The sequence below is a fragment of the Bactrocera latifrons genome, unplaced genomic scaffold (assembly GCF_001853355.1).
Source record: "Bactrocera latifrons isolate USDA-ARS-PBARC rearing strain unplaced genomic scaffold, ASM185335v1 scaffold_3, whole genome shotgun sequence".
NCBI classification, from domain to species: domain Eukaryota; kingdom Metazoa; phylum Arthropoda; class Insecta; order Diptera; family Tephritidae; genus Bactrocera; species Bactrocera latifrons.
In genome coordinates, this window is record NW_017536629.1 from 1808484 (window position 1) to 1832723 (window position 24240).

At 36.1% G+C, this 24240-nt stretch overlaps 5 protein-coding genes across 5 annotated transcripts in view; 3 read left to right on the forward strand and 2 right to left on the reverse strand.

Annotated features, from left to right (window-relative positions):
• Positions 1-3029: 3029 nt before the first annotated feature.
• On the reverse strand, positions 3030-4727 carry LOC108970383 (histone H2A.v). The gene is made up of 5 exons (XM_018935722.1): positions 4538-4727; positions 4118-4195; positions 3861-3974; positions 3204-3374; positions 3030-3138 (listed from the first exon to the last, which is right to left on the reverse strand). Exons 1-5 carry the CDS (start codon positions 4538-4540, stop codon positions 3079-3081), a joined length of 426 nt encoding a protein of 141 aa, XP_018791267.1. The 5' UTR covers positions 4541-4727; the 3' UTR covers positions 3030-3078.
• Positions 4728-5319: 592 nt separating this feature from the next.
• On the forward strand, positions 5320-7721 carry LOC108970421 (nucleosomal histone kinase 1). Its single transcript, XM_018935773.1, has 3 exons — positions 5320-5700; positions 5763-6429; positions 6488-7721. The coding sequence occupies exons 1-3, from the start codon at positions 5452-5454 to the stop codon at positions 7483-7485; spliced, it is 1914 nt and encodes a 637-aa protein (XP_018791318.1). The 5' UTR covers positions 5320-5451; the 3' UTR covers positions 7486-7721.
• A 54-nt stretch (positions 7722-7775) lies between these two features.
• LOC108970423 (integrator complex subunit 12) lies at positions 7776-9234 on the reverse strand. The gene has a single exon (XM_018935774.1). It carries the CDS (start codon positions 9032-9034, stop codon positions 8024-8026), a length of 1011 nt encoding a protein of 336 aa, XP_018791319.1. The 5' UTR covers positions 9035-9234; the 3' UTR covers positions 7776-8023.
• A 161-nt stretch (positions 9235-9395) lies between these two features.
• The window catches only part of LOC108970425 (cation-independent mannose-6-phosphate receptor), a gene marked incomplete in the record, with an annotated part of 129773 nt that continues 114928 nt past the window's right edge, over positions 9396-24240 (forward strand). Inside the window, 8 exon segments of the mRNA XM_018935779.1 lie at positions 9396-9952; positions 13503-13713; positions 13773-13927; positions 14011-14162; positions 14221-14352; positions 15585-15726; positions 15856-15971; positions 16282-16391. Of these exon segments, the coding sequence (XP_018791324.1) occupies positions 9872-9952; positions 13503-13713; positions 13773-13927; positions 14011-14162; positions 14221-14352; positions 15585-15726; positions 15856-15971; positions 16282-16391 (1099 nt within the window).
• Positions 11440-13189, forward strand: LOC108970426 (putative ATP-dependent RNA helicase me31b). The gene has a single exon (XM_018935780.1). The coding sequence runs from the start codon at positions 11729-11731 to the stop codon at positions 13100-13102; it is 1374 nt and encodes a 457-aa protein (XP_018791325.1). The 5' UTR covers positions 11440-11728; the 3' UTR covers positions 13103-13189.

Below are 24240 nucleotides of genomic sequence, written 5' to 3' on the forward strand. Positions count from 1 at the left end.
TTACTTAAGGACAGACATGTCCTCTCAAATGTCAAAGAGTGAAATTCTCCCTAATTACCCGAATTGAATTAACTGAAATGAGATAAACTCAACCAAAAATACTTTATTCTAGTTAAGTCGAAAAGCTATATTAAGAATTTTGTGGTTTAGCGCTGAATACGATTGGAATTTGTCCAAACCTAGGTTCAATATCCCTAACATAAAGAATTTCGATCCTCTGGTTAACGCATCTCACATCTTACACATAAAACTATGTAAGTATACGGCCTATAATAGAGGGTGATTCCTCCTAAAAAAAAGAAAAACACAGAACCTTTAAATTTGATGGGGAAGGTTTATTATCATTCAAAAGAAGATTCTTTGGCATTTATTTTTTGAAGATTTTCTATGATGGATCATACATTGAGCCTAAATTCCGATTACTCGTTCGGTAACTGGTAACTGACAACTGACAAGCGTGATATTTACTCCAAGACCTAAATCGAAGTGGTATTGTTCGTATAGATCTTGGACTTCCCTACAAGAAAAACTCTAAAGATGTGATATCACAATAAATCCATTAATTGGTGCCATATGTGGGAAGTGGCGCCATCTTGTTGAAGTGTCGGCGAGATCACGAGCTTCAATTTCTGGATGAAAGTGCAGCTCTTGAATCTGTTCACGTTGCTCTTTGTCGCAAATGCGGCAATTTTGCTTGAGACAGCAATGGGCCTCATCGCTGAATAAAATTTGGTTCAAAAACGTCGGATCTTCTTGGCACTTTTCAAGAGCCCATAGAACTAAGCCTTGGCACTTGGAAATGTCGAGCGGCTTTAGTTCTTCTAGCATAAGCTGTACTTTGTACGCTTTCAATTTAAGGTTTCGTCGTACAATGCGCCAACTCGACCCATACGTCAGTCCAAGTTGCTGCGAACGGCGCCGAATCGACTCTCCACGGTCCAGTAGGTCGATTGTGTTGATCATAATTTGAGCGAAGCGTCGTTAATTATCGTAATAAAGTTAAACAATTTGTAAACGTTGTTCAGGCGTAGTTCCATTATGAAATGTCAAACAATACTGAATAATAATAACGTGACAGCTTGACACGACTCACGTGATCTGTAAAAAATATGCTATTAAAAAGATAGCTATACCTGGATTATCCGTTAAAATAAAAAATTAAAGCGGGCTTAAAAAATCTATATTTTTTCTTGCATACATCTAGAGTACTCATGGAATGCGGTGGTGAAGTAATTTTCCGAAATTGAGTTACAGAAGTGAGAAAGTAAGTTCCATAGAGTTCACCTTGATTTTCCAACGTATTTTTCTCGAAACTACTTTTTTAAATTTACGTCCACGACTTCTTAAAAATGGTTCTATAAAATGTTTTAAAATTTTAAGAGTACACTCATCACACATGTGGACCCCGTTTGTCTGGTTACACCCTTTAATTAGTTTAATGTGGATTCTGTTTTTGAATCTATATTAAAAGAAAAAAAAAACACTAACTGGAATAAAATCGTGAGAAAACTTAAAAATAATTTTGTTGACGGTGGAGCCAATAGGTAAGTGATTAGTTACATCCTTTTTAATTTTGTTTACAAAGGAAAAGTATATGTATATGATAACGGCAGGGATTAGATATTTATTCATATATCTGCATACTATACAGTAGTATACATATATAATGGTGAATGTTGTTGTTGATGTACGGCTAGTCTAGTCCTAGTTAGGATGGAAAGTTCAAGAGGCAACCTGTTGAAGTCGGGAGTACAGTATTCTGACACTTCTGCATCTTATGGTTATTGACAGCCGGAATTTTAACGCCATGACTGCAATATCAAGGTCAAAAGTTTGTACTCCTTCGTCCAGTTAGTGAATATTCACTGTGTATTTAGTGGGAGACAGTGTTAGGTTCCGTGCAGCGAGGAAACGAGAAAGGTCGGGGAGATAGCCGTTTACGTTAGAGCAAATGCCATATGCTTCCATTGCCCGACGTCATTATCGTGCAATCATCAAAGTACGAAGTTATAGATATTCTCTCTGGTGGTTTAGCGAGTTCCAAAATGTTAAGCAGCAACGGGAAGAAGATACCACCCTGCGGAACCCCCTGTTTAATTTTTCTCAATTTAGAGTTTTTGCCTCGAAAGAGTACGGATATACAATACAATGGAGATCTAACTACGTTTGGAACGGTAAAGATTTCCAATGCTGAATTTTACTAGATGATTGCTTACCAATTTAATTATCTTCGACTGGCTGGAACATTTAAGATTTTACTAATAGATTAACATTAGAAAATATGTATTAAATAATGCTCGCAACTGTAATTAAACCTCTAATCTGGTTCGGTTTTATAAAAATAGACACCGTCCACGTCCTTCTATTGTCGATTCTGATCACCCCCACTCTCTCGATAATAAAAGCTCTCCAACACTTTATAACAGTTTGGATTCTTACATATACTAAGCAGTATTATCAACTTGATCCTTAACATCGACAATAATGATCTTAACGAAGCTTGAAAGTTATTCAAGTATGCACTGCTACCTAGTCACAAAGTCAGAGCATCAATCCAAAGAACGTGCTGAAGCTAGTGAATCGATTCGCTTCATGCTACGATATGAGACTCACTAAGGCTTGCTTCTGTGAAGAATGTGCTCCGGATTTTCAGGCTCTATTTTCAATCCTGGTAGTAACCGTAAACCTTATGCAACCGAAATGTTTGCCGTCATCCGCAGCTGAGGTGGAGGCGAATACACTCCAGTCGAGAAGCTACTATTTGGGTAAAATGTGCAGCTATCCTAACGTACAATTTTAATATTTACCATGAAATTAGTCTAAATTATTCTGCATGCCATGAAATCCGTTTGTTTTGTTATTGATTAAACTATGTATTTGGTCTTCTCTAAATTTCGACAATTTTACATTTTATTTATTTATTTTATGCTTTCATCAATTTCTTATTTTGCGTGTAAAATATTTGTTTAAAGTTAGGCTTTCCATTTAAGAAAAATTATATGATAATTAATATTACTTGTATAACAATACGAAAATTATCATAAGTTGTTAAAAAGAAATTTTATTATAAAATAAGAATTAATACCCTTGGGAAAGAATTACAGTATTCTTTCTCTGTGGGTCCTGAACATTGTCCTCCTGTTAAATAAATTTGAATAAATTAGCATACAAACACAAAATTAAGTTACTTTATTTGAATTTACCTTTTTGCCAATCAACGATTTATGAATATGTGGAATAACACCACCTCCTGCAATTGTTGCTTTAATCAGACTATCTAATTCTTCGTCACCACGAATTGCCAACTGCAAGTGACGCGGCGTGATACGTTTGACTTTAAGATCCTTTGAAGCATTTCCTGCCAATTCCAGCACCTAAAAATAGTAAACAATTAAAAATTGGGTTGAATTAAACCCAAAAAATAAACAAATACGATGCAAGCGATAAATATTTTTTTTTTTAATGTAGACATCTATCAAGATAATATACAACGAATCATGTAGTAATACTTAATATACACATAAATCTATTAAGATACAAAAATTCGTATAATTCATTTTAGTTGTGTTTCCATTTTAGTCGTTCAATAATATTTACTAAACAGACAAACAAAAAACAAAAATGGCGGGCAAATGACGCCACAAAACAAAACACTAAAAAACGCCACTTCAAGTTGACATTACAAACTGCGCGCGGAGTACAGCACACACAAATTCATACACATCTGAAAATGTTTGCTTTTTCTACGCGCGCACAAACTACGCTGAATGGGTACATTTAAGCAGCGATATAGGAAAATTAGGCGCGATAACGAATCGATTTCTATGGGTGAATTTTCCATCGTAAAATATGTAACTTACCTCAGCAGTCAAGTATTCCAGAATTGCAGCAGAATATACGGCGGCCGTTGCACCAACGCGGCCATGCGATGTTGTGCGGCTCTTTAAATGACGATGTATGCGACCAACTGGGAACTGTAATGGAAAATTATATATAAGCATATACTTTTAATCTACAATGAGGGTGAACTATTTAATTAGTCTCTATATGCTACTTTAAAAAAAGGCGCGAAAATTTAGTCTAGGGGAACAAAGTCTGTATTTTATTTAACACGTACCTGAAGCCCCGCTCGTGCTGATCGAGATACTGCCTTCGCCTTAGCTTTGCCTGAATCTTTACCTGCTTTTCCACCAGCCTTAAATAAATTATAAAAATGGATGTTATAATTTTACGTTTTCAAAAATGAAAATTGCGCCAAAATCGCCGGAAAACGCTGGCCAATGTGAGGTTAAACACGAACATTTAAATGGAGAATACGAAATTGTCCGACAAGATCTTAAATTTATATCATATATTTAATTTGTTTACAACACAAATTTACAAAATTTAATATTTCGTATTTTACTTATCAACTCAATATTTCACGATGTCCCACAGTACATTACTGCACGCGCACTCACATTTACGTCGTCCATTGGCCAACGCCAGCTTTTCATTGCATTGTAATAGTTGTATTTTTTCTATTCACATTATTTACCATTTTTTATATTCTAAATCTTTTCACAAGTAAAACGAAAATGCCAAATAATTTCTATAACACCCTTGGAATGGATTTAACACTCGATTTGTAATTTTTCATAAATTTTCCTTGCACGACAACTTATTACTTTCGACACAGCAACGTCAAGTCCGAACACCACCAAGTTTTTTTCACGAATGACGCGTTCGCACAAAGCAAAATACTTCGTGGCGCAAAACGAACACATCCAACAGCATGGTTGCATTTCACAACAAATATTGGAAATTATAAAAAATTACGGACTAGCGATTGATGAACTGTCTTTATAATATGCATGCGTAGAATTTCATTTAATTAAGAATATAAACAAAGTTTACATCGGGGAGGACTTAAACGATTAATGCCGATTCTTTCTTAATGCTATAAGTTTAAAGTAATGAATATTGAGGATGAAACTCACCGATCCAAACGGGGTTAATAGTCCTTGGTTGAATAAAATCCAGTTAATACTGACAACGAGTACCGTCTATCGTGAGAATTGAACACAAACAAGACTATTTCGGTATATGTGAAAACCTGTATATATGTCCACTTAAGAATCAGTGATTGTGTAATTAAATTAAAAACCCATATACCTTCTATATAATATTCCACAATAAAAATAAAATATTTTTTATGGAATAAAACCCTATTTGTTTTGAGTAACAATCATTTCAATTTATAACATGGCATCACCATTCAATTTGACAAAAGCAACTCACAAAATAAGAAGAACAAGAACAAAATAGAATTCAATGAAATTCAACGGTTTGGTACAAAGTAGGCAAACAGTGCAAGAACACAATCGTTTAACAAATTGGCGCCTTTAGTTTCGCATTTTGAAAGAATACGAGAACATTTAGAATATATTTGAAGTTTTGGTTTAGAAAAATATGCCTCGAGCAACTAAAACAAAGGTTGCAGCAGATGGTGCCGCCGGAGGTGGTGTTCCCAAAAAAGCAGCTGCCCCTAAGCGAAATAAATTATATGCTATGCCAGAAAAGATAGCTGAAGGCACAATTCTCACCGATTTATCCAAAACACAGTGGTTAATTGGATCTTCCATTGGAACTGGTGGGTTTGGAGAAATTTATTCAGCTTCTCGCGTTGGTGAGAAAACTTATAACTACGTTGTAAAGTGCGTAAGTATTCCATTGAAGTATGATTAATGGCGAACTATTAATATGGCACTGTCGCTTTTTAGGAGCCACATGGGAATGGTCCACTGTTTGTTGAAATGCATTTCTATATGCGTAACGCCAAATTGGAAGATATTAAGAGATTTCAGCGTGAGCGTGGTCTTAAGACAATTGGTATGCCATATATGATTGGTAATGGTTCAGTTGAACTAAAAGGCACCAAACATCGCTTTATTGTAATGCCACGATATGGCAGCGATATTTCAAAACACTTATTAGCAAATGGACGACGTTTTCCCGAAGAAACCATATACAGACTGGCGTTACAAATGTTGGATGTGTATGAGTTTATACACTCCTGTGGTTACGTGCACGCAGACTTAAAAGCAGCTAATATACTCTTAGGATATGGCAAAGAAGGCAATAGTCAAGCATACTTAGTTGACTATGGCTTAGCCTCACATTATACGACGAAGGAATTCAAACCTGATCCCAAAAAAATGCACAACGGTACTATAGAATATACTTCTCGGGACGCACATCTCGGTGTAGCTACAATGCGTTCAGACTTCGAAATATTAGGTTATAATATCATAGAATGGTCCGGCATTCAATTGCCATGGGTAAAGGATAATATTCTAACGGTACCAGTGAAAGTTCAAAAGGCAAAAGAAGAATTCATGGCAGACGTAACGCATTGTTTAAAAGCCTTATATTCTAAAGATGTCCCAGGTCAGTACAATATTTCAGAAAATACATTCAAATATAATACTTTGACACATTCTTCCAGGTCCTATTGCCGAGTATATGAAGTATGTAGCAAAACTGGAGTATAATGAAAAACCTGATTATGAAAAATGCCGTAAAATATTTAGCACTGCTCTAAAAACAATGAAAATGGCAAATACTGGAGATCTACGTTTTACGATAAGTGACAATAATAACAAGTCTGCACCTTCAACAAGCAAAGGTCGTGGAAAATTGTTAGGAAAGCGAGCAGCGGCCATGGACACATCTGTGGAAATGTTTGCCAGCGACGACGATGATGATGATGTAATATTTGAAGAAAAGAAACCGGTTAAGAAAGCACCGCAAAAGCAACTGAAAACTGTGACAAAACGTTCGCCGAAAGCTATTGACAGTTCTTCAAGGCTCATAAAATCATCTCCTCGCAAAGCTACACCAACTTTGCGCGGTTCGCCTGAACTGAAAACTTTTAATAAGTTGACACCAAAAGTTAGTCCAGCTCGAAAGCGTCGATCGACGTCTTTCTCGCCCAGAAAGGCAACACGGCATTCACCTTTGCAAAAGAAATTGCGAACCACTCCTCGTGATGCAGCCAATGGTATAAGTTCTAGTACGCCAAGTACTTCCACTTCGCACGCTACACGTTCTACTCCTATTGCTACAAGAGCGAATATAAATTTCAGTCCAGCGATTTCTTTATCCACTTCGCGACATGGCAAGACTGTTGTTAATGACAACACAACGCCAGTACTACGTACCGGTAAAACTTATGAATTTAATTTTGAATTAGATGTCAGTATGGACGCCAATGTTGTTGTTAATGTAAAACGTAAAAAGAAAGCCGCAGCGGCTAGTACCAACAGTGATAGTGGTGCCAAAAATAGTGCTAAATCAATGCACTCCAATGAAGAGACACCTGGGGATAAAAGGAATACACCAGTTACACGCGTGAAAGTTCGGAAACTGCCCAGTGATGATGCGTGCGGCAGTCCACCCACTCCAGCTGTTACTGTTAAAAAAACTAGACGTGTGGTTTCATAAAAAATTCGTGTTGCTTATTTAATGTTTCATTTGTATTACTAGAAGACCTATACATTCTTTTTTTTATAAATTATATGTACATTTATGTAATTGTTTCTTATAATATTGCTCATTTGTTAAAAATTCATAATTGTTCCCTCCATTGAATAAGATGCGCTTTGACGTATCTCTCCTGGCAAGGGATACAATACATAAAATTCGTTGATCTGTACGCTGAATAAAGTTTTTGTGAGAAATTACTGTCTATACAATTCATTTAGCCGCTGAACTATTCGTTCCCACGAGTCGGGTTTACGTTAGCGGAACGAACCCAAATGTTTTATCTTCAGAAACAACCATTAATCTATTTTCATTTTGTATATATTTTATTTAATTAATTTATTTTTTCACTTTTTATTTCAAGGTTTCCTATTCAAAAAGGTAATTCCACTTAATGAATTGTTATAGTTAACAAATTCATTTTTACAAAAATACTTCATTTACTTATGCTGTTATATGAAATAATATGAAACGGATATGTAATTATATTTTTAAAAGTTTACTTTGCTTTACGCTTATTACTGTCATGGTGTTTTGAGGACGATTTCGATGACGATGATTTACTGGATGAAGAAGAGTGCGACGATGACTTCTTTGACGAATGTGAAGAACTCTTCTCACTTGCACTGACGACATTGAAAGTTGGATTAACGGCACTGCTTGATGTAACCGTTTTTGAACTACTAGACGAAGGTCGCTCTTCCTTATGAGACCGGGAGCTTTTGTGATGATGATGCCTACTTGTAGACATTGTCGGCACTTGTACAGATGGAACAGCTGATGTGGATGTACTTGGTGTTTCTGCCTGTACGATTGCAAAAGGAGAGGACGAGTTTGACGTCGATGAAGAACGGGAAGATGTAGCTGATGACTTTGTCTTCGATATTAATGAGATTGGTTCTTCAATAACAACCCCCGCTGCCTTGCTAGTAGAAGGCTTATTAAGACAATTATCACATTGCCAATTGTGCTCTTGACCTTCGGAGGCTTCTTCATCTGTGATAGGTGGTTTGTGGCATTCTTGGTGGTAAAGTGTACCACAATTTGAACATTCGATTAAGCGGTTCGTAGCAGTGAAAACCATTTCACCACAAACAGCACAATTTAAATCGCCAAACTCCTTCAGATTAACATCCTCATCGCCGCCTCCAAGCATTGCTCCTCCGATATTAGCGCCATCATCAGAGTCAATTATAGTATCTGGGGAATCGGATATGGTCTTCGCAGGAGAACCAGTTAAATTAATAACTTCATCTACAGTGGGGTCCTGATCCATTGTTGTTGGATGCTCTGGAGGAGGTGGCGGTGTAGCGGCGCGACCTGGAAAGTTAGCTTCCAATTCCATTAGACTTTTGCTCATATTATTCGAGATCATAAGCTCCGGGCCGTAACGTTGTTTTATAGCTTCATCTAGCATTAACCTTAGCTCAACCGCAGAATTTGGATGCGGCGAGTGTAGTAATCTTATTGCTTTGCGCAACATTTCCATCTCATTTGGATTTGCAGTCATGTCGTTGTAAAATTACAATGTAAATAAAACACACTTTACAAAATGAATGCAAATAAATATAACATTAGCTATAAGTACGAAATAATGTAAATTTCTCTATGAATGCGCCAAGCAACAGCTGTTTCGGCTTAACATACAGGGTTGCCGTGCTAACGAAAATGCGTTCACATGCAATAGTCGAAATCAATTTTCAATAAAATTTTCTATTTCCAGAAAGTTTACAAAGTCTGATTACCATCCAATACATATATGTTATATATCAGAGTATGCGGATAATACTATACAAATATAACGGTTCCATATCCTCACATATGTATATGTGCATGCGTGTTGTACTATTTATTACATTATTTGCATAAAAAGTGCAGTAGACCGGAAAATGTGCTCGTTTTGCCATCTCTATCGCATTGCATTTTCATTAACTCCAATTGGATTTGTTTGTTATGCCGAAGCAGCTGATTATTAAGAGTAAAAAATAAAATTGGTTAACTGGCACGAAATAAAGTGTTAATCGTCAGGTGCACGATTTATTAGAGCTTATCTTGAATTTCTATTAGCTGTGATAAGACAAAGATATATTCATAGCATTGAAAAGTTCTAAAGCGCAAAACATAGCAGGTTGTTGAAAGAAATTGGTAGATTCTATTGACAATTAATTCGTAAGCGTGTACATCTCGTCTATGAGGCGCCAGCAAGTTTGCAACCGGAGAATCGATAAACAGAAAGTGTCATTTCGAAGTTATTAAATCCATAAATACTTATGACGTCGCGGCAGATTCTAAAGTGAATTTCATAATCTTAGCAAAAGTAGTTTCAGATATCATAAACAAAACTGCAATGAATAAGCAAGTGATAACATTTTGCGTGTCGATCTTGATAGTGTTAGACATTGGTTATGCTGATACTAATGACCCACTGGTAAGTTTAGATTATGTATTTTAAACAATTTATTGTCGTAAAACAAATGATGTTTTTGTTCATGTTTACTATTTTGCTCATTTTCTTATCGTTTCGCAAATTTATTTTCTGGTCAATTCGCCATTTATCTCCTCCGCTTTGTTTTCTAAAATGATGCCACCTGTGTATGCACTAGGGAAGGTTACCATAATACGAATTCATAGTTGCTATAAATTCTACACCCTTTTGTAAACTCATATTCTCTAGTATTGCGGCTGATGTTAAGGCTGCATACCCTGCAAACCACCTAGAGGTTAAATCACCGGTTAATTACCCAACCGCGCTATCAGAGATTTAATTTTACTTCTGTTCAAGTTTGCATAATTTATTTAAAGCCCAATTTACAATTCTAACCGAAACTCTTCTAGGCGTGTGATCCTATGTACTCCGCTTTCTTACACAAATAGTTTCAATAACCGTGTGTTTCTGGTTACTGTCATATTCACTTACATATATATCCTCTATGTATGTTTTTTCTTTTTCTAATTTGTGTCATGTAAATTTTTAACTTTTTTGTTTAGGTTAAAAAAAAAAAAATTATAAAATTAATGTGATTTTATATCCAGCCCAAAAGTTCTTCAACCATAATAAAATAATTAATTTTATTTGAGAATAATACATTTTATCCTTCATTGATTTTTTGCGCAATATCTTTGGACTACAAAATAATTAAATATTGTTTTGACACGGGTTCGGTTTATAAGTAAAAACGGAGTATTTGAAAACTAACTATAACAACACTTTTTATTTGTATATGGAGTAAAACATCACGAAGTTCTACATAAATAAATAATTACTACAACTCGCACTTGAAATATTTGATATTCTTTAACTATTTAAGATGACGTTATAACTATTAATATCTTATGCATACAACAAGAAATATAACTAATTTAGCAAATTTTTTTAAACAAATAATATTCAAAAAGAATTATATACATACATATATGTATATTTATTCAATACTTAAAATTTTTACATATTAAAAAATCTTTGTTTTTGTATAAAAATATTGGAGAAACAATCTAGATTCCATAATATAAATTCTTTGAAATCTTTGCTATGGCTTCATATATTTGCAATATAATATACCTTATTTTGGCTACAACCTTGTTTGTGTGTTACAAGATAGCAGTTGTGAATACGGCTATTTGGGAAAGGAATGAAAAAACAACAAAACTGAAAAAAATTGAGCGAGTGGCAACGGTGGGCAGCAAAAATATAGCAACAAAAAGTGTATTGATTCAAAGCAATCAGTTTCGTCCCTCTTCCCTTAATCTATTAACCGATTGTAAATTTGCTCTATTCCATGTTTATCTTCGTTCTTTGTGACGTATCTTCTTGTTTTGATTCAAAATGGCGTTGTCTTGTTGAAAATATGTTAACCTAATTAACACAAATATGGCATCTTTAGCGGATTTCGGTGTTTTCCATTGCACATAAATACAACAATGCGAAAATTTAATAGTCATCGTCTTTTTTGCTAACTGTAATTCTTTATAACTGCGCTTTTCCAAAGGATTAACGATATTTTGAAGTTAAATCTGGCAACATTGTTTGTCTGCATGCGTTTTACATTTTTGACAAGACAATTTGCATTTCTTTATTATCTGCTTGGATAGTATTAGTTTTTGTTCTCTGAAGGCTTTGGTGAAAATCTGGAATCAAGTAATATTTTATAACAGTTACCATTTACCGTTGTCGGAAAAAAGAATTTTACATTAAATTGGAAGAAAAATGATTACAGAAAATACGACGAATATGCATGCAAATTTGGGGTCAAAGAGTGCGATGAAAGCGCTTCAAATGGTCAAGAATCCGCAAGATGACATGGGATGGAAATCAAAACTTAAGATTCCGCCAAAAGACAACCGGTTTAAGACGAGTGATGTTACCGATACTCGTGGAAATGAATTTGAAGAATTTTGTTTGAAAAGAGAACTATTAATGGGTATTTTTGAAAAGGGCTGGGAACGTCCATCACCAATTCAGGAGGCCGCAATACCAATAGCTTTAAGCGGTAAAGATGTATTAGCTAGAGCAAAGAACGGCACTGGTAAAACCGGAGCGTATTGCATTCCCGTTTTGGAGCAGATAGACCCAAGAAAAGATTATATACAAGCCCTGGTGATAGTACCAACACGAGAGCTAGCATTGCAAACATCGCAAATATGCATTGAACTCGCAAAACATCTAGACATTCGAGTTATGGTTACAACGGGAGGTACGATTCTTAAAGATGACATACTTCGCATATACCAAAAAGTACAGTTAATAATTGCCACTCCCGGACGTATTTTGGATTTAATGGACAAAAAAGTTGCGGATATGTCACATTGCAAAATTCTAGTGTTAGATGAAGCCGATAAATTGCTGTCTCTTGATTTCCAAGGCATGCTGGATCATGTAATTATGAAATTGCCGAAAGACCCTCAAATTCTATTGTTCTCTGCAACATTTCCGTTAAGCGTAAAAAATTTCATGGAGAAACATTTGAGGGAACCATATGAAATCAATTTGATGGAGGAGCTGACCTTAAAAGGCGTAACGCAGTATTACGCATTCGTTCAAGAACGCCAAAAAGTTCATTGCTTAAATACGCTCTTTTCGAAGCTACAAATTAATCAATCTATAATATTTTGTAATTCCACTCAACGTGTCGAATTGCTGGCGAAGAAAATAACGGAACTTGGTTATTGTTGTTATTATATACATGCTAAAATGGCCCAGGCTCATAGAAATCGTGTGTTTCACGATTTCCGACAAGGCTTGTGCAGAAATCTCGTATGTTCGGATCTTTTTACTAGAGGCATTGACGTGCAAGCTGTAAATGTTGTTATTAATTTTGATTTTCCGAGAATGGCAGAAACCTATTTGCATCGAATTGGCCGTTCTGGACGTTTTGGTCACCTTGGTATTGCAATCAATTTAATAACCTACGAGGATAGATTCGATCTGCATCGAATTGAAAAAGAACTTGGAACCGAAATTAAGCCTATCCCCAAAGTCATCGACCCAGCATTGTATGTTGCCAACGCAGCAGCTACATCTACGGAAACCAATAATGATCTTAATAATTCAGCAAATGAGGAGGGTAATATCAGCAAATGAACGAATATGAGGAACTATTATTTTAAACTCAACAAACCTAAATACTGAAATACAAAACAATTATAGAGTTTGTCAAATAAATGAAATGAAATGTAATGAAGTTTGGCAAAAAACTGTTTTTTTAAATAAAGAACGTTAGTTCTGCGCAAAAAAACGAAACAAAAATATTTGTATTTGATTTTGATTCATGGAAATAGAAGTGGGTTAAGTGGTTTAAATAAATTAATATAGTTAAGATAGGATATGAGTTTAGGTATTTTGTTGGCTTGTAGCATAAATATGAAAAAGTAAGTACTTAACAAATAATGGTTCGCATTCAGCTGGCAATTCCCAGGTTTACTCAATTTGTATTTTATTATAAATGTAAGACTGAAAAAAAATGCTAATTTTGCCGTTTCAGATCTTTTCCACTAATGACTGCGAGTTAACAGAGCCTATTTATGGGGAAAAATTCAATCTCAAAGCCTTACGTTCCGACATTGCAAAGGTTGTGAAGGGCGACAGGGACGACACATTCGAGTACAATATTTGTGGCAGTTTGGGCCGGGCATGTAATGGTGTTAAGGATGCGTCTGCTTGCCTTAGGAGAGGCAATCAGGAGTTTGTTCTCGGTAAGCAGCTTCATTTGACACAGTGAAATTAATTAAAAAATTTTATGTATATTGTTTAGGCACTCAACACCAATTGAATTATCGCCGTGGCAAAATGTACTTTGAATTTAGTAATGGCGCCAAGTGTGCCAGCGGCGATGGCGAGTTTAAATTGTTTGTGTTCCTTGGCTGTGACTACACATTGGATGCTGAACAATCGAAAGTGACATCATATGTGAGCTGAACTGCAAATAAATATATATTTTATTTCTATTAACTTTGATGACCTATATTGCATAATTTTGTGATTTTTTGTAGTCTGCCAATGCGTGTAAATTCTATATATCGTTAGAGACACCATATGCCTGTTTGCCTGAACCCGAGATAGTTAAATCGAATGGTTGCAGTGTGCAGGACCCCGTTACTGGACACAATTATGATTTGCTTGCGTTGAGTGACTTTAATTATAGGTTACAATTAACGAACATAATTTTGAAAATTTCCTTTCTAATATAATTAATATTACAGAGCAAGCGATCGACATGGCAATATATTTACGGTGAACATTTGCAAGCCAGTGCTATATAGCGAGAATGCAATGTGTCCCAAAGCGAGTAGTGTGTGTTTAGTAAAATTAAATTCCACCGACTACAAACAACGGTTGGTAATCATTTCATAAATTAATTTTCTCATCTTTTATTTTTCGTTCACTTATTGTTAAATGTCACTTTTATGTCAAAAGTGTATGAGGATAAATCTTTTAACTGACATGGACTATCAAAAAAGTTAAGTATATCCGTATTCATAGGTTGCCAATGTGGGTAGCGAGCTGGCGCAGAAATTTTCAAATTACTTCAATTGAGCTTCAGTACTCCTCTTTTTTGAGGTTCAGAGAGTAGCTTTAAATAGTGTAGGAGGTAGGTTCTTGGAATTAAAAAAAAAATTGTCGGCATATGATTGCAGTTTTAATTCATGAAGGCAAGGAAATTTTTTTGTTGGCTTGTCAATATATATATTTGTTTTTAATAGTTCAAGGATATCAAAAAGCAAGTGTACCGTAAGTTCTATTTTTGAAGGTTGACAAAGCTTGATCAGAATAGCTTGTTGTGGATTTAACGGCAGAAAACAAAACATTTTGTTGTAGAAATGCTGTTGAGTTTGAGATTTGTTTCAATCCAATTTCGATCTCTAGGTCATATTATAATGGTCAGAGTCGCAGAGATTAAATTATGTTCTGAACCTAGGCATCAATTGAATACAATAAAAAAGAAAGCAGCGTTAACTGCGATTGCACCGGAGCTTTAATAACATTCACATTGCTTATAGCATAAAAGGGTATAAGAGGATCATTATTTCGATTTTGATCGTGCAGTTTGAATGGCAGCTATATACTATTGTGGTCTGACCAGAACAATTTGTTAGAACAACAATTTGTTAGTATTTTATATGGCAAATTTCATGAAGCTATTTTGTCAAATAAACATTTTTTCTATACTAGAACTTGATTTTAATCGCTCAGTTTGTATGACAGCTATATGATATAGTTGTCCGATCCGATATCGGCGCTTCTGACAAATGAGCAGCTTGTTGGGTAGAAAAGAACTGGCCATTTAGCTGCTAACAATTTAATATATCCTGTTTATGGGGTTGTATGAGAGATATGTGATAAATATTAATCGGATTCATTATGATCCCCCTCTCCTATATCACATGACCTCCCTGAGCCCCAGCAGCCTGAATAGTTCTAGGAGTATTGCTGTGATATAGGACACAATAGACCCTAGGTCGCGGTGCATTACCTCATTAATCTATCTATCTATCTAATGTACATGTTTACTTGTATTTATATAAAATATCTATGCATGTAATGCTACATATTTCTCCACTTTTAGGTTTGTGGACTATGGTACCGTACAGCCTAATCCTATATTAGAAAACGGGTATTTGCTCATGCGCCTTCCATCCCCAACACCTTATAATGCGACACATAATTACTCCTCAACTATACACTTCATATGTGATAATGAAATGAAGGTAAGTGAAGCTAAGTGAATAACATATATATATATATATATATATATATTAATCCACCGATTGCTCCACAATAGCTCACACACGAATTGCAAAATCTACAATGTACTAAATTGATTCTTTCCTTTACAGAGTTCTCAATTGTCATTTATTGGCGCCAAAGAAAATGTGTATGCCTTTTCGTTTACCACGCTTTTGGCCTGTAATAACAATCCACCATGCACTACGATAACCCATGGCAATGAAGTGTAAGTAACCTTTAATTTTATATACTTCTTCTGGGTCTCATTACGAGGAAGAAATATGCTCAATTTCGGATTATATAAATTGTTTGTAAAACTTTTTAGAGCGTCAAATGTAAGTTTTTCGCTGATAAAAGACGTAAAAATTAATTGCAATGTAGCATGTTTAAAATCAATTTATTGAGATTTTGAAAATTTGATCCATCCGAAATTCAGCACAGTCCTTAATAGTATTCTCACATATATAAATACAAAATAATAACTTAATTTCATTGATTTAATTTCATGCTTCTGATTGTTGTGGTTTGACGCACAGTTTGGATATGCGATCACTGCAGGGTAAGACCTACGAGTTGTCGATGTCTTCAAAAAATTATACGTTCGGCATCTGTGCGAATGCGGGTCATTCGTGTTTGTCAAATGATGGTGAGTTGTTGGATATTTGTTTTGACACATATTCATAATTATATACAAATCTATGCACAGAAGTTTGTTACTTTTGTACTCTTGGATATTATATTTGACCTTTAATAGCTTTCAGATTTAAGAAAATCTCTTGTGTTGTTTGAAAGGCTTGCAGTGAAATAATAAAATTGCTTCAAAATGACCAGCAGTTGCTGAAATAACAAATGTTTCTTAAACAACGGAGCCCTATTATGTGCAGGTTTTAGTTAGAAGTCTTTGAAGCTAGATCCATTTTTATCTGAGTTTTTTGTACGCAAACATATATCTTTTAAGAAATGTATGAATTACTGGTTCATAGCCAGACTAAAATCCAAGTCCCTTTTCGTATACCCGACAGTCGTGGGAACGTTCAAATATGTGTCAATGTTATCTGTGTGTGCTGCAGCATGTATGTATATATGTTCATATACCGATAAAAATAATCTATAAAGACTTGTTTACTTATTTATGTTCAAAAGTGTTTTCTCCTTCCCCTCCAATTGTTGGGTGGGAAAGTCAAACTATCCCTGTTTAGAAAAATTTTATCTTCCTGCTGCTCAATCACATATGTATGTACATTTTTATCTGTATACAAGTAAAACTATCTATAATAAGAAAAGTTATAGCATCTTATCGTGTTTTTTTGATAAAAGCGCGTACTTGTTCATGCGTTCTTACATCCCTTGCAGTGAAATGAACTAGTTACAAACTATCCCACAAACAACTAGTTCGAGTTGGAGATTCCAAGTGTAGCCAGGTTCTTCTTCACCTGCTCTGTTCGACGGAGTGGAGGTCTTGCTTTTAATCTGATTCTCCCGGCGGGTACTGCGTCGAATATTCTGAGAACAGGAGTGCTTTCGTGCATTCGGACGACATGACCTAGTCAGCGTGTCTCCTAATTCTTGTGTCAATGTTGTTGTATATGCCAATACGCCAAGGCCATAAATCTTTGGCAGAACTTTTCTTTTGATAACTCGTAACACCGACTCATCAGATGTTGTCATCGTCCATGCCTCTGCAACATAGTGACTTTTAGAAATTAGTCCTTGTTCGTCGAGTCTGAAGTAGCAATTGTTGGCAAGCGTTATCCTGCGTTGGATTTCGAGGCTGAGGTTGTTGTTGGTGTTAATGCTGGCTCCAAGATAGACAAAATTATTTACGATTTCGAAGTTAAGACTGATTCTTTGATGACGGGGGATATTTCGTTTTGCCCTTGTTCAATACCAGACCCCTTTGCTTCGCTTCCTTATCCAATCTGCGGAAAGCAGAAGTAACGGCGCGGTTGTTAAGGTCCATGATATCAATACTATCTGTACGTCAGCAATTGTACACTCTTCTACTTTCTCTATTCAGATCTGCAGCTCGGATCTTCTCCAAGACTTGGCGCATGGTGAATATCTGGTCAGCTGCTGATTTTCCAGGCCAGAAGCCCTTTTGATAAAGTCCAGCTACGGTGGGCTTTAATCTTCCACACAGTCAAGCAATGAAACGTGTGCTTCATCATCATCGATTGGAAAATCGGGTTCACCATCTTCAGGTGTTTTCTGCATAATTTCAGAATGCTTTGATCGACTCAACCCATTTGGGGATGTTTCATCATGTAGGTTGAATTTACCGTATAGTCCTTCGTTTCCGTCGGGGCGTGGTCTCAAATCAGCGGTATATTGAAGATCTTCGCTTTGATGCGGATTGTATCTAGATTTTCATCCATCAGGGTGAATGCCAGGACTCGACGATGGAGCCTCTCTCCCACCACGAATCCCGCACCGAATTTGCGCTCATTTATATGGCCACTCTTGGACGTCGGTGATGTCAGCTTTTATTTTTACAAGTACATCAACCAGCTGGGCAGCGGCGCCTTCCCAATTAACGGACCGGACATTCCGGCTGTATGCCCTTAAATCGTAATCCTTGACACGTTTGCAGTAGTCCTCATCAAAAGGGAGTCTCTTATCCGAGGCTGTTATTTCCCTTTCATTGGGAGTGTTTTTTTTTACGTGGCGAGTCCAAAACCCTGGACCCTTCTCACTTTAGCTCCCTTTCAAACGGATGCTTCTCGGCTACCGGAAGTCATGAGCTGCTTGAGCCAAATGTTATTTTGCACTAGCTTGATATTACGTACTCTTTTGAGGCCACATGTATGTAGATATGTATATGTTCGCTCGTATGTGTTTTAGTATTTTGCACGTATCTACATTCAATTCTAGATACCACTCTTGAATGGGCATTTTGATAAGCTACCATAATCGCCTTCTGACCACTTTCTGGTCATCAATATCACTTCGATGAGCACTTCAACCTATTGAAGTAGAAAAATGAGCTTACACAGTGCCACTTTAAAATATGCAACTTTTCGGGTAGTTGGCAAAAAATGTACGAGATTCAGGCACATATGTACATACTCAAGTATGCATGTACTTCTATGTATATATTGGTGTGAAAGTATCTGTACCAATATGTTAGATATGGTGCTTGTAGTAGAATAATGACTACTTTTTATGGCTTTTTACTTGGGTGCAAACAGCGACACAAATTGTGGCACTTCGCATACGGTAATACATAGGTATTTCAAAACTGGGTGAAAGTATACCTATATGTATTTATAAATATATTTTAACGAGCGTGCACAAAACGCTCTAATTTGAAATTGCTGCTTATGCTAATTAACGCCTACAAACGCTAATTTTTTTTATCGTTATTTGCTCTGCTCATGAGCTATTACATAAGTATTCAAATGGTGTTACATTTCAAGTTTTAGTAGTTGGCACGGTGATAAATTTAGCCTATATATGCTAATGAACATTATACTACCTGATCAAATTTGAACCGGACTGAAAAAGAAAACGCTTTCTTAACTTACTTTGATAAACATTTTCATTATAGCTTTCAAAATTTTCTCCTAGGCCAATACAAGCCAACACTTAATCCAATTTTCTATACACGTGTTGTAAGCATCGCGCGGGATGGCCGTCAGTGCCTTCATCGAATTTAGGTTTCTTCGATTTTTTCGAGCGTAATCCGCTAGATTGTTGCTCAGCACCGACGTCATGTTCATAAACTCACGCCTCGTTACCAGTAATTATACATTTGATGAATGTAGGCTTGTCAACTACGTTGTCAATATTTTCTTTTACGGCCTCTACACGACGATTTTCAGGCACGGGTTTTTTTTTTACTTGTAGTCGTCAGAGATGGATGATTTCAAACAAGCATGTATCAAAATAAATCACAAAGGCAGGTCAAAGGAACAGAAAAAAAAATTGTACCAATTTTGGAAATTTTTTGTCGTTTGATGATACATGCTATCGTACTAACTATATATTACCAAGAAAACTCAAAATTGAAATTTGATATTGAAGTATAATCGGGTAGAGAGAAGAATTTTGGTCAGCGAGGTCCATTTCCGGCTCCATGGCTAACTAAACAAGAAAAATTTCCGCATTTGAAACGAAGAGCAACCTGAAGAATTTCAAGAGCTTCCATTCACCCAGAAAAAAATAACGGTTTGATGTGATTTGTCGGCCGGGGGAATCATCGGTGCATATTTCTTCAAAAAGTTGAGAACGTAACCGTCAATGGCCGCCGTTATTGCGCCATGATAGCCGACTATTTGATGCCTAAAATTCAAGCATGTGATCTCAGATACATTTGGATTCAACAAGACGCCGCCTTTTTCACACATATCGCATCAATCATTGCATTTATTACGTGAACACTTTTGTGAGTTGATAGTTTACGTTTTGGACTGGTCGTTTGGTTACCAAGATCATGTGATATCACACCGTTAGACTATTTCCTGCGGGGATATGTAAAGTCTATGCGGACAATGCCGCTTCGATTCAGACCTCATCATTAAACCATCATGCCTGTCATTCGTCGGTTACCAGTCGAAGTGCTCGAACGAGTCAATGTGGGATTCAGAAATTTTGATACATTTAAAAATATATTTCCAAAAATTTAATTTTCTTTTTTATACTTTCCATTGTCTTGTGGACTTCTGGTCCAAATGCCGATAGTTTATATGTATATATTTTTATACAAAAAACATTATTAAACAAACTCGAAAAAATTCTAGAAAATGTCTAAGCGGCAATTTTTCACACATACATATGTACATATAAATATATATTTCTATGGCGATTTGTATTTGTTCTGCCTACAAACATTTACATTTTTCGTTTTGAGCCAGTGCTCCACACGCCATTGAACATAACTCCGAGCATTGAACATGGTCCGACCGGAAAGCGTCGCATACAATCGCATTTCCTTTGTTGATACATTGCTCCTGCCCCCGGGCCACCATTGGCGTTCTATTCTTTGCATATGGAACACACACGCATAGTTGTCGGAGCACAAAGCAGCTAACCGCAAGTTAGAATATCGAGCGCTTGAGCAGCTGGTTGCCTCCGGTCCACTGGCTGATGGCGGTCATTTTGAATAGACTCAGTCGAATGTTTCCGCTCGCTGTTGATTGTTCCTTCTTTAAACGCGTTTGCCGCTACTATTATGGTCGTTATTTATGGTCGCACAGCTATTTGTTTGTTTACTCTTGTTGTTGATTTTTGTTTTTTGCTGCATAAATGCCACCAGCGGTCTTTGACGCGTATCGATAATGTTTTTACACATGCGTTTTCAACGCTATTTAAGCATTGTTGCATCGCCAACGCTTCTGCAAATAGACATCCATGCGTGAGTTATTTTATATTCGCATTTTGTGTATTGGCGCTGTGTTATTTGTGCTAGGCTCTTTGGTATACAACTTTTCGTCGGCGGCATTCATCAGCAATTGTTTGTATTCGATATCCCGTTATAGCGTTGCCATGATTGTCATATTCACGCTGTCTGCTGTCGTATATGTTGGCTTTGTCAGATCACGCGATGCTGGTTGTTGTAATTTCCTTCAATGGATTTCGTCGGGAGGCGATAAGCAATCGCTATTTGGTGTTGTTAATTGTTAATTCAGGACACGTTTCAACAAATTCGCATTTCGTACGCGTTTGATGGCAGATAAATGCAATAAACATAGATGAATACCATCATTATTACATATCAATGTTTTGTGCTTCTAATGTGGATAGGGTGGTGCATATTTTCCGCCGGAAATTTATTTAAGGTGACTGAGTTAAAAAGAAGTAAATCCAAATGAAGAATATTAAAATATTTCGTTTTTCTTTTTTACTTCTGTTCAATTTATCAACTAATCAAATTTGACCTGGACTGACAAGATATACATTTTGATAGAAGCTCTTTATATTGCTGAACACTTTCAACGTCATATCCATAAAGTCACCTCTTCTCAACAGTTAACTCTTTTGCGCCTCTATCCCGTTGTTTTTTCCTAAAGAATCAAGTCTTTTGATACGAGTCTAGCATTTACACATTTAATATCCAAAATATTAACCAAGTTGTTACACTTACTATCTAAAACTCTAACCATGTTGGCACACTTATACCTGAAATTTAAAACATTTTGACACACTTAATACCCAAAACATTAATTTAATACCCAAAACATTAACCAAGTTGACACACTTACTACCCAAAACACTAACCAAGTTGATACACTTACTACCAAAAACATTAACCTGTTGACACACTTACTACCCAAAACTTTAACCACACTGACACACATAATACCCAAAACATTAACCAAAATGAAATTTTTAGATCCTCTGCTATCTCTCGGATGCCAGAACAACGATTTTCAAGCGCTGTTTCTTTAACTATTTCGGTGTTATCGTTATTAATATAGGTGAGGCAAGTTTTTGATGACTTCACGACCTTTACTGTATGCTTGGTGAAACTCAAATACTTGAGATCCTGATAAAGTACATTCACCAATTGCCTACTCTTTAGGCATAATCCTCATTTTTATCTTGAAAACAAAAATTGCTACAACACTTCAGTCACACCCTAATTCACATGTACATATGATTGTACATATATGTATAAGTATAAGTATATACATACGTAAATAAATAAATATATCTGTTTTCGTATATAAAAGCAAATTTATGAGTCTGAGCGCATCTGCGGAGCGACAGCTGAATTTATTACCATTTTGTTGCCTGTCAACACATAAATCTCGTCAATTGCAATTGGTTTTGATTTAAAGCAAATATAAATATGTGAAGATTCGAGTTTGAATACATGCATTTACATACTTAATTTGTAATTTCTATGCTGTAAATTTGTCGTAGGTGTGATTATCCCACCGGATTAACCGTCTTAGCAGGGGACGATTGAGAATTACTTGTAAGCGCTTTAAAATTCCGTTATTTATTTTCACTTAATTCGCAATTGTAAATAGCTGAATTCATTATATATTTACCCAACTTAAATAAGCATACAGTACGCTGGCTAGAGCTAGCATATACTACAAAAGAATTGAGATGGCAAATTTTGTAATATTCTTGAATCAAGGTGAAAAGCCAATAACTCAATCCGTTTGTTTTTATAACCCTTCATCTACTATATATGCACATGTTTACCAATTTTCATTTTGAATTAATTTTCCCCACTCGTTATTCCATTTTTTCATTGGCTCATGTCGTTTGCGGTGCCAACGGGGCGTATGAGCAACCAATAGTTTGCCAATTTCCATGCAATCAATCGCATTTGTCAATTGGCCTCGTTCGTTACTTTCGATTGATTCGACTGACTTGACTTGCTTGATGCTTGTTCTATCGCAACATAAAAAAATGTACTTTCATTTCTTGTTGCTTGCCTCCGTATGTGTGTGAGTGAGTGTGTACTTGTATTTTTCTACAGCACAAACCACTTCCAAACGAAATTACAATTTCAATGGCATTTGCATACATTTGTAATTGATTCCGAATTCTCATTTACACTACATTCAGTTGGTTTCACTATCTTCATCAACAAACTGCCATGTTGAAATTTTATTGGAATGCGAGAATTTCCTTTTTTGTAGAAAAGGCTATGGCGGGAACATTTCTTTTGGATCAAGAAACTTGTACGAATCAATAGATTCTATTTTTGGAAGGCACATTATATATATTACATCAATTGTTTAACCGCCAATGCATAAATCATATATATAAGGTCTTTATATTTCCTTCTCATTTAGTCTGAAAAAATCAGCCAGGCTAGTTAAGGTTAGGTGGTAGGTTTGATCCAATCACGCAAAAGTTGGTTTCCAGATAAATAGGTCTGATAACGTACCTTTTGAGACACCTAAAAACTCATAAAAAATTAGTTATCAGATCTTCATAGATCGACGAAGTGTTTTTACCAAAAAAATTTATGCGACTGGGTTCGCTAGATGTGTCTATCGAGATATTTCAACCTCAAACTGGAAAAAGCTGAACAATAGAGCAGAAAGTGACAAAATGATTCCAGCTTGCCTTCGTCTTTACAGCTTTGACAAAATGCGTCCGACAAAATATTTATTCGCTTTGCTACGAGCAAGTACTTCAGAGAACCTCTTACGGTTTATTCTGGACCAGAAGGATCTCGCAACCGCAAGAGTTCTGGTTGTTGACTATCGCTTGTCGAGATCCAGAAAGGTAGCTGTAGCACTAGATTCCAAGCGAACAGCGGAAAAATTTTAGTAAGCGTACATTTTCCCCCTGAGTGGCTTTGCAGTTTTTCGGCGAAATCGCTGTGATGGTACCTCGGTACCTAAACAAGCCAAAAAGCTTTGCTAAGAACATAATGCACTCCTAGACCAGTTTTGAGTCCACAGTCAGCCAGCTAAATGCCATTTTAGTCACTCGCTATCGGAGTGAATGTCCAGATCTCTGCATGTCTGTGCTAACTTGATAGCAGCCATCTCTGCAAGACGAACATTGGTCTGGTAGCTTGAAGC